Source organism: Chaetomium tenue (assembly GCF_020726465.1).
Source record: "Chaetomium tenue strain MPI-SDFR-AT-0079 chromosome Unknown F5144scaffold_1, whole genome shotgun sequence".
Lineage (NCBI taxonomy): Eukaryota > Fungi > Ascomycota > Sordariomycetes > Sordariales > Chaetomiaceae > Chaetomium > Chaetomium tenue.
In genome coordinates, this window is record NW_027117329.1 from 947,094 (window position 1) to 961,990 (window position 14,897).

The 14,897-nt window shown below is 55.3% G+C and overlaps 6 protein-coding genes across 6 annotated transcripts; 3 read left to right on the forward strand and 3 right to left on the reverse strand.

Annotated features, from left to right (window-relative positions):
• Nucleotides 1–559: 559 nt before the first annotated feature.
• Nucleotides 560–844, forward strand: F5144DRAFT_478364 (uncharacterized protein; the record flags this gene model as incomplete). The annotated part of the gene is made up of 1 exon (XM_066785099.1): nucleotides 560–844. One exon carries the CDS (start codon nucleotides 560–562, stop codon nucleotides 842–844), a length of 285 nt encoding a protein of 94 aa, XP_066647836.1.
• Nucleotides 845–1,526: 682 nt separating this feature from the next.
• F5144DRAFT_635234 (uncharacterized protein) lies at nucleotides 1,527–4,303 on the forward strand (the record flags this gene model as incomplete). The annotated part of the gene is made up of 5 exons (XM_066792612.1): nucleotides 1,527–2,654; nucleotides 2,712–3,113; nucleotides 3,251–3,400; nucleotides 3,444–4,218; nucleotides 4,278–4,303. The coding sequence occupies 5 exons, from the start codon at nucleotides 1,527–1,529 to the stop codon at nucleotides 4,301–4,303; spliced, it is 2,481 nt and encodes an 826-aa protein (XP_066647837.1).
• Nucleotides 4,304–4,863: 560 nt separating this feature from the next.
• Nucleotides 4,864–7,347, forward strand: F5144DRAFT_616680 (Alpha/Beta hydrolase protein; the record flags this gene model as incomplete). The annotated part of the gene is made up of 4 exons (XM_066791851.1): nucleotides 4,864–5,949; nucleotides 6,068–6,150; nucleotides 6,385–6,479; nucleotides 6,907–7,347. Exons 1-4 carry the CDS (start codon nucleotides 5,015–5,017, stop codon nucleotides 7,345–7,347), a joined length of 1,554 nt encoding a protein of 517 aa, XP_066647838.1. The 5' UTR covers nucleotides 4,864–5,014.
• A 561-nt stretch (nucleotides 7,348–7,908) lies between these two features.
• On the reverse strand, nucleotides 7,909–10,346 carry F5144DRAFT_479010 (chitin synthase-domain-containing protein; the record flags this gene model as incomplete). Its single annotated transcript, XM_066785133.1, has 3 exons — nucleotides 7,909–9,349; nucleotides 9,438–9,853; nucleotides 9,918–10,346. The coding sequence occupies 3 exons, from the start codon at nucleotides 10,344–10,346 to the stop codon at nucleotides 7,909–7,911; spliced, it is 2,286 nt and encodes a 761-aa protein (XP_066647839.1).
• A 670-nt stretch (nucleotides 10,347–11,016) lies between these two features.
• F5144DRAFT_553364 (uncharacterized protein) lies at nucleotides 11,017–12,602 on the reverse strand. Its single transcript, XM_066787795.1, has 2 exons — nucleotides 11,937–12,602; nucleotides 11,017–11,870 (listed from the first exon to the last, which is right to left on the reverse strand). The coding sequence occupies exons 1-2, from the start codon at nucleotides 12,397–12,399 to the stop codon at nucleotides 11,341–11,343; spliced, it is 993 nt and encodes a 330-aa protein (XP_066647840.1). The 5' UTR covers nucleotides 12,400–12,602; the 3' UTR covers nucleotides 11,017–11,340.
• F5144DRAFT_553367 (uncharacterized protein) lies at nucleotides 12,587–14,864 on the reverse strand. The gene is made up of 5 exons (XM_066787796.1): nucleotides 14,189–14,864; nucleotides 14,051–14,087; nucleotides 13,903–13,970; nucleotides 13,464–13,843; nucleotides 12,587–13,366 (listed from the first exon to the last, which is right to left on the reverse strand). Exons 1-5 carry the CDS (start codon nucleotides 14,375–14,377, stop codon nucleotides 13,027–13,029), a joined length of 1,014 nt encoding a protein of 337 aa, XP_066647841.1. The 5' UTR covers nucleotides 14,378–14,864; the 3' UTR covers nucleotides 12,587–13,026.
• Nucleotides 14,865–14,897: the final 33 nt, after the last annotated feature.

A 14,897-nucleotide genomic window follows, 5' to 3' on the forward strand; every position in this document is an offset into this window, starting at 1 on the left:
GTCCAGATATGATCAGCGCCCAGTCCGCTATTGTGACTCGCCAACAAATCGAGTGTGACGTAGCATACCAACGCCGAGCAAGTGGCCCATCAACCGTTGGTTGTTCAACCTCACTCGTCCGTATCTTGCATAGGTTGTCGGCGGTTGCTGACCCTTGCAACGGGGCGAGGCTTGGCCCTCAGGCAACACCATCACCCACTCATCGTCAACCCAGACTCCGTCTACGTGCAACATCTCCAACCTCCGCCGGGTCAGCATTCGACCGTTGTTGTAACGTGCAGTCATAATTCAGAACTCCAAGGAGAACGACTGGCTCACGTAGAACTGAGCAAGATGAGAGGCAAGGAAGATGGCCAGGGGCTGGCGGACGAAAAGGACGACGAGCTTACCTCTCGAGAAAGCAAAGGATGAGGACCAGAAAAGCATAAAAGGCACCTCTTCCTCGAGTTGACTGATCGATACTCACCATCCACCATCACTCCAAGCATCCAAACCTCACACACACAACTCACACTCCAAAAACCAAACCAAACCAAACACCACCACCAAACCACCCAACATGAAGTTCACGCTCCTCCTCACCACGCTCATCACCGCCGTCGCCGCGGCCCCCGCCCCCGCCCCGGCCGCCGAGGCCGCCGAGGCGGGCGACGTGTCCATCCTGGCCACCAAGAAGTGGGAGGCCAGCGGCGGCTGCAAGAACGACTGGGCCGGCCGCTGCAACGCCCAGTGCATCGGCGAGGCCAAGCAGAAGAAGTACAAGTGCTCGACCATCGACTCCAACATCACGGGCTCCAACTGCTTCATTGGTTGGAGTACCTGCAAGTGCACCTGCTTCTCTTAAGTTGAGGAGGGGTGTGGAATACCTATGGAAGGGGAGGATGGGGCAGGGGGTGGGAATAGGGGGTTGAGGCGCGGGGAGGGACTTTTTGGGGGGGGGGATGGTGGTTGGGGTTGTTGGATGGCGGACTACTTCTTCTTCAAGGGGCTCAATGTTGGTTTAGGTCATGTTGGGGGTTATAGTTCGGACCTGATGGCTTTTGGAATTGGTCGACCGTTATTTGACTGGCCTAGGCTGCTGCTACGGATGCCTTTAGTCAACCAGGACAATCCTACCTGAGTTGGTCACCTCGCGATCCTTTTTTCGTTTCCCGAATGGGTGGTGTTGAGATGAAGCCGAGTGCCCTTTGTTCCCATTCTCCTTCGTAACTGTTGATTACTGGTTGCATCGGGGCGGGATCTGAACAAAGAAATATTCTCCCTCCTTTCCAGTCAAGCACGAAGTACGACCGCCTTGTTCTCGACATGACCGGATTAAGAAAGTAATCAGGCAAATGCCGGTTGAGCCTTGGATTGCCACTCTTTGTGTTTAGAGTCCATGTAAAAGCTAAAGTAGGTCCCGGCCTGGGACCAGACTTTGTCGACTCCACAGTGCATTCATGTGGAAAACAGACAAAACCACAAGATCATAAGTGACAGACTGATACGTCCTCAACAACAAGGCATCAGGAACGCTCTTAGTCAACATGGATCTTGCGGTTGCGAAGACGTGCTTTGACCAAGCCAGCGAAGAAGCGAGAGATCTGCTAGCCAACGAACTTTACTACCGCGAACTCGACACCATCCGACGAGAGCAGCCGCTCATCGACCCTTCAAAATGCCTTTTGCTTCCGCTACCGTTGTATGACCGTAATGTCAAGAGCGCGGAGCCACCCGGGAACCCTCCCAGGAGGCAGCCCGAAGCCCCGCCCCCGAGGCCAACCCCGACGACGGATCCGGGGAGTATCAAGATGCGCGGTGGCGCCGCCCCCAGTTTGGAAGACAGTCTTGATGAGATTTCCCCATACATCCTGCGTGTACTGTCAAGGATGGCCTTGGTTGAGCTCCTCGGAACAGACGAGGCCGGTGAACCCGCGGAACAGCAGTTACCAGGCCCGCTCTCCAAAATGCGGCTGGACATTTCTAAGATAAGGGAAACTGTGGGACACAAGCGCTCGTTGGAGGAAGAGTTTCCCAACGAGCTTGAAGCGGCAAAAATTGACTTCCTAACGACCGGATACGAGCACATGGACCAAGAGACGATGCTTCAGGGGCGAGACTGGCTAGGCCACTACCTGAGCGACGACAAGATCGGGGGGCGGCCAATCCTTTTCAAGGGCTTTCCTATGGTCGAACACGTGGTGTTCATAAAACATCCAAACTACTGGCATGAACCCGAAACCCATGGAAAGGTCGTGGCGAGCGGGCAATGTTACTGGCTGGCTATCGCCCTTCTGATCTACGGCAATGCGAGCTCCTGGCTTCGCGTGAAGGCGGAGCACCTCAATTACCTGGAGAAGGTCTTATCGAACCCCAAGCACCCTCGACACGCGTTTTATTTGCGGGAGACCCAAAATAACATGAGGACATATGCAACAGGGCCAGCTGGAAAGGAAGGCATATGGGGAGGCGAGGCCAATATGTGGGAGAGGCTGCACATACCGGGATGCTGGACGAGTGAGGATATGTGCCAGCTTACGGCGGATGTTTACGGCGTGTTCTTGGTGCTGTACAAGTTCAATGCGCGTAACCCCCAGTCCCCGTGGGCAAACATGATCTACGACATGAAGACGTACGGCGCGTACAACAGCCGGCACATTTTCTTGTGTTACGTAGTCAGTTGCTCCCCCAACCGCATAACAGGCCATTATGCTAACCTGGATTCTTTGCAGCACGAAAACCACTTTCAGCCGATGGTCCCTAACGATTTCTACGCCCACGAGTTCAAGCTGCCCCGTTTGACGCTACAGAATACGAAGCGGTACCGGCTAGTGACTCGCCCCCATACCCGCCGTATCGGAGATGGCCCGAGGCATCACTGGCGGGGGCAGGCCAAGGTCGCACCGCCGCCGCTGGCACTACCGGGATACGATGCGCAGCATCTGGCTCGGGCAGCAGGATATGTGCCTGGTGTTAATGAGCCTCAGCCGCAACCACAAGCCCAAACTAAGCCGCGGTCTCGACCGCCATCCGAACTGCGTATCAATGCGGCCCTGGCGGAAAGCATGGAAAAGCCGGATAGTCTTCTTCGCAGTCCCTATATCACACACCCCGAGTTGTTGAAGTCACCCAAGGTTGTTCGGGAGGTCGCCTCCCTCATTGCCGGCGAGACATCGGGGGGTTTCTCCCGGGACTTTCCCACGCGGGCCGACGCGTTGGCCGCCCGGCAAGCTATGCGCGTCATACAGCGGTACATTGACTCGACCAGCAGCACGAAAGTGACCCCACCCGGCCGCCACCCACTCCCTCGCAAGTCATCCTCCTCTACTGTGCCGGCTCCAAGCGTGCCTGGTCCAAGCATTCCTGGTCCAAGCATGCCTACTCCAAGCATGCCTACTTCAAGCTTGTCTCCTCCAAGCGCGTCTCCTCCAAGCGACGCCAAAGGCAAACGGCCAGCCACGGAGATCCTAGAAGAACTCTTAACACCGGCTAAGAGACTCCGAAGAATGCTAGGACCCGCACCGCCGCCATCACCGGACAGACTGATCCAAACCCAGCCATCACGATCACCCAAGGTCTCCTTCACCCCTATCAACAACCGCAACCAACCCCCGGCAAGCCCTACCTCACATTACTATGCCCTGGCAGAAAGCAGCCGAGACACCCTCTCCCGCCTCCAGGCCGCCAGCGCCACCCAACCCAAACCAGAACCCCCAACCCAACCCACCCCCAGCCCCCCCGCCAAACCCCCATCCGCAGCAGCCACATCCCCAGCCAAACAACGCCCGCAACGCCCCCTCGCACCGGCATCACACCCCCGGCAACCGCAGCAAGCCCAACCCGACCGGTACTTCCGAAAGCCGGCCACCAAGTCCCTGCTCCGCAAGGTCCTCATCCGGCGGCTCAAGCGCTGGGTGGCGGAGCTGGGGCTGGCGGGGCCGCGCGACAACCTGCACGGGTGGAAGAAGGAGCGGGTATGCGACAAGCTGTTTGCGGCGGGCGTCGAGCTGCTGATGACGAGGCCGGCGAAGGGCCCGCCGGAGGTGGTGGGGGAGCGGGAGGAGTTGCGAGGTGGGGTGACGGTGGTGAGGTTGGTGGAGGAGAAGAAGGAGGGGGAGGAGGAAGAGGGAGAGGAGGAGAATGATGAGGAGGATGAGGATGAGGAGGGGGGTGAGGAGGAGGATGGGGGTGAGACGGACGATGATGGGGGTGAGGTTGAGGATGGGGATAGGGAGGGAGGTAAGGAGCCCGAAGAGGGTGAGGACGACAGTGTGCTTGTTGTTTGATCTGTTAGTTAGTAAATCATCACCGCCTACTGCTTTGAACCTACTAATTTTTCTAAAAAAGACTGTTATTTGCGATTGTTAGTCCCATTCACATCAGTTACAATTTGACGGTCTAACGCCGAGAGAATAGTGCCGACTTTTTATCCATGGAACGCTGAATCCTTTTACGCCGCGCAGTACCTGTGTATCTTCCTCGCAGGTAAACCGGGGACGGCATAGTCTCGTATCGTACATGCATGCCTATCTCGCTTCCCGGTTGGCGCTTGTATGTAAAACGTACCCCGGCGGACCGTAGTACCTACCTAGGTAGATACCGTACAATTACTGAACGATACATGTCCTGTAGTATTTTCTCGATTGACGGCCGTTGACCGCTAGATGCAACACAATGAAATGTCACCAGAGGGGTCTCCGATTGGGAGCTTTTACTCCGGTATAAGGGGTCAAAGTCACGATCATCCGTAGACCATAAGCAACCCCTCGGTTTAACACTTGCCGACATATTGACACTGCTGCAGGGCGGGAAATACCCCGCATCGGAACCAGGAAACATAAGAGGTGGCGGAGGAGTACTGCTCAAGGAGCAAATACCTTGCTCACCTCTTGTTAGCTAAACAGAGGAGACGTAACGATATCACTAGCCTCTTCACCACGATTCTTGTATCATTAATAGACTGCAAAATTGTCTTTAAATCAAAAAAACAGCATCCCCACTTTTACACCAAAAACCTTCTAATAAATCCATCACCATGGCCTCAACCACCTGGACATTCACCCCCCTCCCACCCCTCCCACCGACCCTCCTCCCCAACACCGCCTTCTACAACGCCACCTCCTCCACCAACCTAACCTACCAAATCTCCCTCTCCTACCCCTTCGAATGGGGCACCCCCACCCTCCCCACCACCACCACCACCACCACCCCGCCCAACCGCACCGCGCACACCATCTACATCCTCGACGGCAACGCCTTCGCCTCCACCGCCTCCGACTTCCTCAAACGCCGCAAGCCCGTCGACGCCTCCCAGCCCGACGCCCTCGTCGTCGGCATCGGCTACCCGCTCACCGACAGCGTGTACGCCATGACGCAGCGCGCCATCGATTTCGACGCGCCCATCCCCGGCGAGCCGGTCGTCCCCAATGGGAGGGAGGCGTTGTTGGAGTTTGTGGATGCGCACCTGCGGCCGTGGGTGCGTGGGGAGGTGTTTCCCGGGGTGGAGTTTGGGAGGGACGCGCTGTTTGGGCATTCGAGTGGGGGGTTGTTTGTGGTATGGGGGTTGGTGACGAGGCCGGAGGTGTTTGATACGTGGATTGCGGCGAGCCCGTCGTTGACGTTGGGGGGTGGGGAGGTGATTGGGGAGGTTGCGCGGCGGTTGGGGGATGGGATGGGGGGGGAGGGGGAGGTGGTCTGGAGTGGGAATGGGACGAGGCCGGCGGTGTTTGTGGGGTATGGGGAGGGGGAGGATTATCCGGTGAGGAGGAGGACGCAGACGGAGGGGGAGTTTCAGACGAGGAGGAAGTTACTGCAGAGCTTTTCGCCGGGGAAGTGGAGTCATGAGTTGTATGATCGGTTGGTGGGAAGCGGGAGTTTGAGGGATGTGGTGTTGAAGGAGTACGCGGGGCAGGAGCATGCGAATGCTGGCGGGAGTGCGTTGATGGATGGCATTGCTTACTTCTTGGACTGGTAGGGTATTTGCTTTGTGTAAGGCCCTGGGCCGGACAACTGAGGGAACATGTGGGTAGGGAGGTCAGCGGCGAATATTTCGGTACTGTAGAAGTACACAACCTGCTGCTTGATACAGCTCAGTTGAGTTGGCTAGCTCCTTACGCCTTAACCTCAGCCGCAAACCCTCCTCTGCCAACGCTGCCAACATTCGCCAGCTGCGTATTCATGACCTTGTCCACATTCTCTGTTCTTGCCCATCCTGGCCCACTGTTTGGGTCGCCCTCACTGGAGGTGCACTTGCGAATTATAATCCTGATCATCCCAGAGACAGAAAACGGGGAAGGGAAGCAAGGCTTTTGGCCGCAACCCTGGTGCCTTCTTTATCTGGGAGTAGGAAGGCTTTGGCCTTGGTTGCCTGATCAAGTTGCTCAGCTTGGCCATAAATCCTTCCAGGGGGACGGGACGCCTTCTCTGATTGTCGGATGAGGTGCGAAACCAGGGCAGTCGCCCTTCAAACATGTCACGGTCCGGGTTGCCACGCTTGGTTGGTTGCGGCTTCCACACTGCATTAGACGCCAACACGGATACACCTCCAAACCGAAGACATGGAAGGGTTTTCTTCCCACTTATATTGACGCCTGACATCAATACTTCGAGCAACACCACAAAAGTTCGACCAATCCCGCGATCCCCAACCGCCAGCTGCACATTCGAGTTGAATAACTATTGCACAACGTCAAGGTAAGGCCTAGGAATCGCCAACCGAGCGGCCGTAGGGATTTTGGGACTAACGAATATCGCAAGATGCCAAACAAAACAACCAATACTCGCATCAAGGAGCGGGAGAGCTTAAACCAACGCAAGGAGGAACTAAGGGAGGAGATCCGAAACCAGCAGGACGCTATACAAGCCATATTCGATTTGATGAACGACAATGACCAAGCGCTTGTTTCGGCTGCAGCAAATGCTGCAAAGGATGCTCGGGTCGGGGGATCAGGCTCCCTCAGCAGTCGGGGCACTGTCAATCCTCCGAAGATTGCAATTGGAAGCCTGGAAGAGCAGCTCTCGAAAGTCGAGGAAGAGTTGAAAGCGGTCGAGGAGCAGATATCAACCAAAATAACCCATGCTCGCATCAAGCGGCTGGAGATGTTGAAACAAATCAAGGAGAGGGTAAAAGCGAAGCTCCACAGGGACCAGAACGCTATACAAGCCATGCTGGATTCGATGGACGACGATGACGAAGCACTTGTTTCGGCTAGAGCAAAAGCTGCAAAGGATGCTCGGGGCAAGGAATCGAGCTCCCTCAGTCATCAAGATACTGTCGATGTTTTTAGGATGGCAATCGAGCGTCTGGAAGAGGATTACTCGAATGTCGAGGAGGAGTTGAAAGGGTTCGAGGAAATGGAGCTGATGTGATTAGAGTACCTTACTCATTGTTTTATCTTACCCCTATTGTTAGACTAGAGAATATTCCCTAGCAAAGTACGAGGTTCCCATCCCCAAGATGGTTAACCTGGCCCAAGTGATCAAATGATACCTCGGAGGGCGGGAGGTACGAAACGCGGGATGATGACGAGGAAAGATTCAGGATCCCCTATGTGGGTAATTAGGAGGTGGTGTTTTGTCGTCCCTCGTCCCCGTTCGTCAGTCTATCTAACGCGGCCTTGTAGGTCATGCCCTCGTCAAGCTTCATCGTGACCAAGGCTAGGTGGGCTAGGTTCTTTATAAACACCCTGACTCTTGCATCCAGGCCTTTCTTGCCTCGCGCGTGGTACCACTTTCAGTTGACGTAACGGTGGGCGAGCCAATCCGTGTCTGCCAAATTCTCAAGCGCGGGGCGGCACAATATCCAGCAGGCGATGGAACTGCTTCAAACAATCCCGATATGTGAAGTCGTAGGCGAGTTTAGTTGTGCTGGGGATCCCCAGCCGTAGTAGAAGGATACAGAACTGTCGGGGTACCACCCGGAACCAAGATCTAAACACTTCCTCCCTTCGGCCTCCACGACACACACCTCCAGACCCATGTCCTCGCTCCCTCCAACACCAACAACGCCCACGTCCTTCCATAATAAACAACACAACCCACGAACCGCAGCATGAGCAGGCTCGAGTTTGCCCACATCCAGATCCTGAAGAACCAAATCTTGTGCCAGTACGGGTCGCCCAAGAAGGTAAACGATTGCAGGGACTCGTTGAGGACAAGGATGCAGACGATCACGTTGGAAAAGATGTAGCATGCCACGAGATGGACTCGGAACGTCGAGTCTTCCGAGTCCGTGTCTGGTTCGATGACGTGAGAGGTTGGCTCTTCCTGGGGTTTGTTAGGTTGCTGGGTCGAAGTGTGAGCGGAGTCTGTGTTTTGGTTGAGTTCTGGGCTCGAAGTCGCGTTTGACTCGGGCTCGTCCTCTTGGCTAGAACTCGGTCTGTTCGTGTTTGGTGGATTGCCCGGCTTATTGGCCGTTTTGGGAGCTCTTGCGCCTTGCTTGCGGCCCCAGGTCGTGTCGTTGAAGTTGCACAAGGCATAAATGCTCAGGATATTGGTGTACGACGTAGAGATGAACATGAACTGCGCCCAGCAGGTAAACAGGTGCCACGGGTCCAGTGAGACGATGGCCGCGCCGATGTAGACGGCGAAATATGCCACTGCCGTGATCAGCACCGTCAGCCACCCGACGTCGGTGTAGTACTCGTTGATGTAGGCGTATCGGCCGCCACCGTTGGGGTCAATTTTGGAGTCCACCAATCTCTTGGTCAGGTAGATGAGGTTCATGAAAAAGTAGCACTGGATGAACGCGAAGAAAGCGAATGAGGCGACGTAGGAGACCACGCTCGTCTTTGGACGGCTTCCCAGGGCCATGATAAACTGGTAGACCAGAGCAAAGAGATAGATAATCTGAAGGATTGCGTTGATGATGGGAGTGGCTGAGCCGAAGGGAAAGCCCTCCGAGAGAGAATTGTCTGGGGGGTTGCCGGTAATGTCGTTGACGATGAAGAGACTAAGGAGATACCCAGCGACGGAAAACCAAGCGACGATAAAAGTGACGACGTTGTGAACCATCTGAATCATCAAAAGCAGAATCCGGACTGGGTTGTGGCCGGTCTTAAATACTCGAAACAGCAGCTCCAAGCTGTAGAGTGACGAAGCGAATGCACCGTTCAACCATCTTCTTCTCTGGTTCATCCAGTCGACCGTGTTTGTAGGTATATCTGTCGTTGCGGTTGCGCCATTAACGTACGAAGTACGCCATTTCGAGCCGGCCTTGAGGACAAGATCAAAGCAAACGACTCTGTCATCGGCGAGGTATCGGTTGAGCTTAAGCACGGAATTGAGGATGCCTCCCCCGCCGACTTCGCGCCAATGGGTTGGATCGCCCTCCCAGAATAGTTCGAGCGGCTTGCCCATGGATGATCGGAATCTGTTCCCCGTTAGTCCACTCCCATGATTTATGCTCGGTCGTGGGCGAAGCCAGTGATGGCAGGCCCGTCCGCAATGGGACCTCGTACCTGAACGCGCTGAAAGCTCCTGGAAGAACAGAGAGATAACCGGTTGTACTCTCGAGCGCTCTTTCGAGTTGGAATGACACCTTGTATTCGAAGTACTGTGCCGCCACAATGGGGTTCAGGTAGCCCTTCCAGCCTTCAACGCGGCAACGGAGCTGACCGCACGCGCCGCCCAAATGCTGGTCCGTGTAGAATGAGTTCCAGAGCTTGAAGATGCTCTGACTGTCAACCTCTGTGCCCGCATCGACGTGCATGATAATTTCGGGGTTGAGTATCCGACCAAAGGCGTTGTATGCCCACCGGTAGGAATTCAGCTTCCCGTGGTTCTCGGCCTTGATGCAGAGCATGGCCTGCACTGGTGGCATATTATGGCATCGATCATCCGTAGCCGTGACTGAGAGGTGAGTGGTGTGCTCGAACTACGTGGGCAATTAGCAGGAGATACCGCGGTGAGTGCGTCTGCCGGTCTGGCTCACAACTTACCAGGTGGGCAGTGGCACGCTTGCCCTCATAATCCATATGCAAAAGTAGATCTTCTTGATATAACCCAATGGTGGCCAGCATGTCAAGAGCTTGTGTGTCGCAATGCTCTATACCATCCATGACAATGCAAACTACAACTTTCTGCCACGAGGGGCCACCCTTGCCCCAAAAGTTGTGACGCGAAGACAGTTCCCGTACGTTGTTGAATATACTGTGCAGCGTACGTGCCAGCATCACCCTGTCTTCATTGTAATAGGTAATGCAAATTAGGAGCTCGGTATGGCGATTGTACATGCCTGGGCGAAGATTGTAACCGTTTTTTAAGGTGAAATCATTGGGGTTGCTACCGATTGCGCTATCTATATCGGTTGAGCTAGTCAGTATTTGCCCCTTCCAAGGGAGAACACATAGGAACGGAGGGTTTGACATCTCATGGTGTGGAACTCGAAATCAGGGTTGTACGAATCCTCAGATGTCACCACGGCGGTTTGGACTGCGCTGGGAACCGGAGCCTCAACGGAATGTGGCAGCGGGTTGAGAGTCGAGCGGCGAGCCATAGCTGGTGGGCGACTTGGGAGGGATCGTGACGAACTATGGGAATAGCTAACGTCGGGAACTTCAACTGAATGTGGTCGCGGATTATTGGACATGGAAGGAACCCAGTTGCGAGTCACCTCCAACCTATGCCTTGAGGGGGGCGGTACCAAACCGTGAAGGTAGCTAAAATCGGGGAGCGGGCCTTCATTCATGTTGCTTCCTAGATAGGCCGTTGGAGAGCCAGATAGAGGGCTATGGTCGGACTGTTGCCCGTTATCCTGGATGGCGCTGGTGATTTCATTGTCTGGGGCTGCCCGCGGGCGATGTCTTAACTCGTTCCAGGGGTCAGGTGTGTCGGCCATCCAAAAACTAGCCGCGGTGCTCGCTCTGTCAGGGAAAAGACTGCTAACTGCTTAGGCCTGTTTCCCTTATTGTTTACTGGCTTTTGCTGAAGGAAGTAACAGGCATTCACAGGTCCGAGGACAACGATTTTAGTCCAGAAAGAAGTCTGCCTTGGCCCTTGGAGAAAGGAATGCGCCCCGGTCAGGGCCGTCAGCCCGCAGGGGCTGTCTCAGGGGTGTTCAGCCTCACTTCCCCTCTTTTTTACTGACGAGTCCACTCCAGAGTAAGGTAGCATCGAAACAGTGGCGTCTTGTCCCCCAGCCTTCACCGAATCGTCAATCAGCTCACCCTGGTACACCTTTTGCCTAAACCTTCTCTTCTGGGCCAAGTCCATCGGGCACAGTTAGGTAGGTACGTTAAGTCAAAGTGGCATTGACCACTTCTAATCAAACCCAATCAGTTTAAGGCCCTTGACGGAGGAGTGAATAACTACCTAAGGTAGTAGGATCCCTTTCCTATCTAGCCACTAGGTGCCTTCGCATAGCTAGGTGTTTGTGTCCAATGGCGAATAATAGGGCATCGAGCCATGCAGCTCCGATGTTCCATGGGCCTCGTAACTTCCGGCAAGCTCATGCTGCGAGTGACCGCCGGCCAGCTCGGCGGGCACGATGTGATTCCCCGAAGTCATCTCCTGTAGCTCTGCACGCTGCCACCCCTGTCCGTCCAACTCCCCTTTCTGGAACACGTTTTCCGAGCGGCCTGCGGCGAGCAGTTCTTTTCGGCGGCGGCTTATCAAGAGCACGACCACGGCTATTATTGCAAGAGCGGCGCCTAGAGCACCACCAATGATACCCCCAATTTGTGACGTAGTTAAACTACTGTCAGAACTGGAGATTTCGGGAACACGGTCTGCAGCGGTTGAAGGGGGGTCGATCGCGCTCGTCGTTGTCCATACGCTCACCATTGACCCGACAGTGCTTGTTATCGTTTCAGTGACGAAGTCCAGCCTGAGCGTCAGACGACACGGTGCGTCGGTTGCCGTTGCGCACATATAGCCGTTCGGGCAACAATCGCCTATCGACGGCCTGTTAGGTCGCCTTGTGCTCGCCCGTGCCGCTGAGTAGAAGTGTGAACACTAACCTCCTTCTGATTGTGGGCATGAATGGTATCCGTGGCGACCGACACATGTTAAGGAAGAAGCTGTAGTTAAATCGATTGCTGAGGCGGTCAAGCAGACCTGATCTCCGCCGCAGATGAAGCCAATTGGGCAACACCCAGGGCCCAAGTCCACGGGGCATGCGAAGTAACCCGTAACCCCGCAGGCGGAGGGGATTGCTGTTGTGCTTGAGTTGTCCTGGGCATAGGCGTTTCCGAAAAGGAACGTCAAGGCGAAGAGAGTGCAGAAGTGTCGCAGCATTTTTGGTTGAGATAGACGTACGAAAGCAATACCAAGCGACATTTCGGCTGACGCAGTTGACCACTTGAACGGATCAGTTGGAGAACCCCCATAGACCCGGGTTTTTATGCCCATTTTCCAGTTCCGTCGGCGTTGTGGCGCAGATAATACAATGTTAGCGTTCCATGGCAGAATACGATTTACCATAGGCAGCAAAGTCGCGGCGGTCAGGGGCCGCGTCACCCACCCGGACAGAACCCGCCTGTCCAGCCCTATCAGGTTATCACATTTGATGGCTGTTGGCACTTCCCGCCGAAGCGGCCCGAACCGTACGTAGGTAGGTAGTATTGGGGGCGGTGCTGGAAGACCTTGAGACGGCCAAGCCGCGAGTATGAGGTTTGGGGCCAAGGCAATGCAGGTATGATTGGGCGCTTACCAGGACTTGCACAAAAGCTGATGTGGTGTGATCGATCACAATGATGAAAATGCAGTGGTGGGCTACCGCTATCAAGAACAGGCGCGTACATCAACCCAACCACCCGCCATCAACCCATACGTCCCGTTCCCAGCATTCGCCGACCGAACCCCATATCCCAGCCCCCGACCATGATTAAATGGGACGGCACCGGCAACCGACCGGCATCCGTGTCACAGGGGTGGAGTGGGGAGGTGTTGGCGGCTAGGGAGGGGTTTGTTTTCACCTACGATGCGTAGGTAAGGTATGTACCTAGGTAGTTATCAGTTTGGCGTGGCCAGTTGCCCTACTGCGCCTTGGGTAACATCAAAGTGTATGTAACTACCTTGGTACAGCTAATCACTGCCATTGCTGCCCGTCTAGTATCTTATGTGCCCCTTAGTTCTTTGCCCCCCACCCCCAGCCTGCGCCGTCCTCCTCCCAGCTGCCACCAACAGACGATTGTCCCTGAACTGACGACGGCCGACCAGAGTCTGGGGCCTCGTGATCATAGTCTGCTCAGAGTTGTCTGCCTCGTCCGACAAAGCTCCCCGCCAACGGTGAACAAGCGGCCGCAGCGTGACGACCGACGCACAGCTGATGCCAACGTTGACTTCGACGAGGCCGTAGATGGCGCTGGGGATCTTGTCCCAGGTCGGATCGAGCGAGGTTCCCGAGGGGTAGAGCGTGTGGAGGCGTATGGCGGAGATGATGCAGGCTCTGGAAACACACAAATTGTAAACGTCAGTGACTGGGGAGTGGACACTGGGGCACGGGTATGTGCTAGGGCGGATGCACTGGACTGGGGGTAACTTACGATCCGCCAAAGGCCAACAGCACCCCGAGGAGGACCCGTTGTTTCAGCGGCGCGTTGGAGTGTCGGAGGATGTAGAGTGGGCCGAGGAGAATCACAAAGTCCATGATCATGTTCCACCCTTGTGAGGCGAACATGAACCAGGTGTTGTTGTAGATGCATCGCGCTCCGGGGACGCCAGGTGTCCATATGGCATGGAAGGGGGTACAGCGGAACATGCGTAGGACGATGAAGATTAGGTACCCCGTGCACAGGACAGCTATCGAGATGTGGCACAGTCGTTTGTCCGAGGGCAGGACGCTGACGCGGGTGTATTGAAGCAGGACGGACAACTTCAGGAAGAAGTGGGTGAGGGAGTAGAGTTGGGTGACGGCAATGCCAATCTGTCGCTGCTTTAGCACGGCCCGGTTTTGACACGGGGGATTGCCGGTATGGTCTGTACTTTGGCAAACGCGGTCATATTGGCCAGAGGGATGGTTTCGATATGTTGCCCGCTGCCGTTTATAACAGCTGGTAGTCAGTTAGCTGTGTTCCATTATTTGAATAGCAATGCGGTCAACTTCAAGTTGTGCCGCTTTTACCAGACGCACCCATGTGGTTGGCAACTGATAGCAGCACGGTGCACACCTACGATGACTGTCAATTTCTGTTGGGCACTCTCCGCTCCAAAACCAAAGAAGTAACAGACAGTGCAAGTAAGAACATCGCGTGGGGAAGGACTTCCGTACCAAGGCAATGGCAATGCTCAAATCTTCCCAGAACCGTTTCTTGATCAGGACGAGCCGCGTGTAAATGCGTAGCGTTGTCAGGATGACGGGAAGGATGGGGCAGACGATGGCAACAGTGGTGAGCTGGTAGCCCCGGGACTCGTTCCGGCGGTTTGGGTCTGGCGTCATGGTGGGATGGGAGGTTGACATGGCGAGCAGGGGCCGAGGATGGCAGTCGAAGTACACTTCTTTGCCCCTATAGTCACCTCAGCCTGCATAAAAGGGGAGGGGAGATCTGAGGGGTTGAAGTCGATACGAAAAGGCTCGCCCGTTGGCCATCCGTGCGGATGTTCACCTCTTGTTTCGAAGTAAAGACGCTGCCTAGGAGCTATCGAAGACTGAGAACCCAATCGACACGTCCCGGGCCCGTGCCACCATAATAAGTAAGATGTCAGAAACTGTGGTGTGGGTCAAACAGGCCACCCGCCCAGTCGGGAAATCAGCCCCTGACCACCATATAGCGCCCAGGAACGCCCATTATAGACCAGGGACTAAAAGCAACCGCAATCAAGACAAGCAAGGCCATCACTGCTCTTTATGAATGGGGCATGACAAAACATTCACTAACCCGCGCATTGGTTCCAACAGAAGAGACCTGGCGCCGCACCACACGGGAAGTCTGGGATGATCCCCCGCAGACACCGGTGAGTCGGTGACTGGGGTTTAAGAT

What these genes read in the sequence shown, in the direction of transcription:
- F5144DRAFT_553364 (XM_066787795.1), bottom strand. Translation starts at nt 12,399, where the DNA reads ATGGTAAATCGTATTCTGCCATGGAACGCTAACATTGTATTATCTGCG. An exon ending in ATGCCCACAATCAGAAGGAG is followed by an intron (nt 11,871 to 11,936) that starts GTTAGTGTTCAC and finishes GGCCGTCGATAG; the next exon opens with GCGATTGTTGCCCGAACGGC.
- F5144DRAFT_553367 (XM_066787796.1), bottom strand. Translation starts at nt 14,377, where the DNA reads ATGTCAACCTCCCATCCCACCATGACGCCAGACCCAAACCGCCGGAAC. An exon ending in ATATGACCGCGTTTGCCAAA is followed by an intron (nt 13,844 to 13,902) that starts GTACAGACCATA and finishes AAGCAGCGACAG; the next exon opens with ATTGGCATTGCCGTCACCCA. An exon ending in CTGTTGGCCTTTGGCGGATC is followed by an intron (nt 13,367 to 13,463) that starts GTAAGTTACCCC and finishes GTGTGTTTCCAG; the next exon opens with AGCCTGCATCATCTCCGCCA.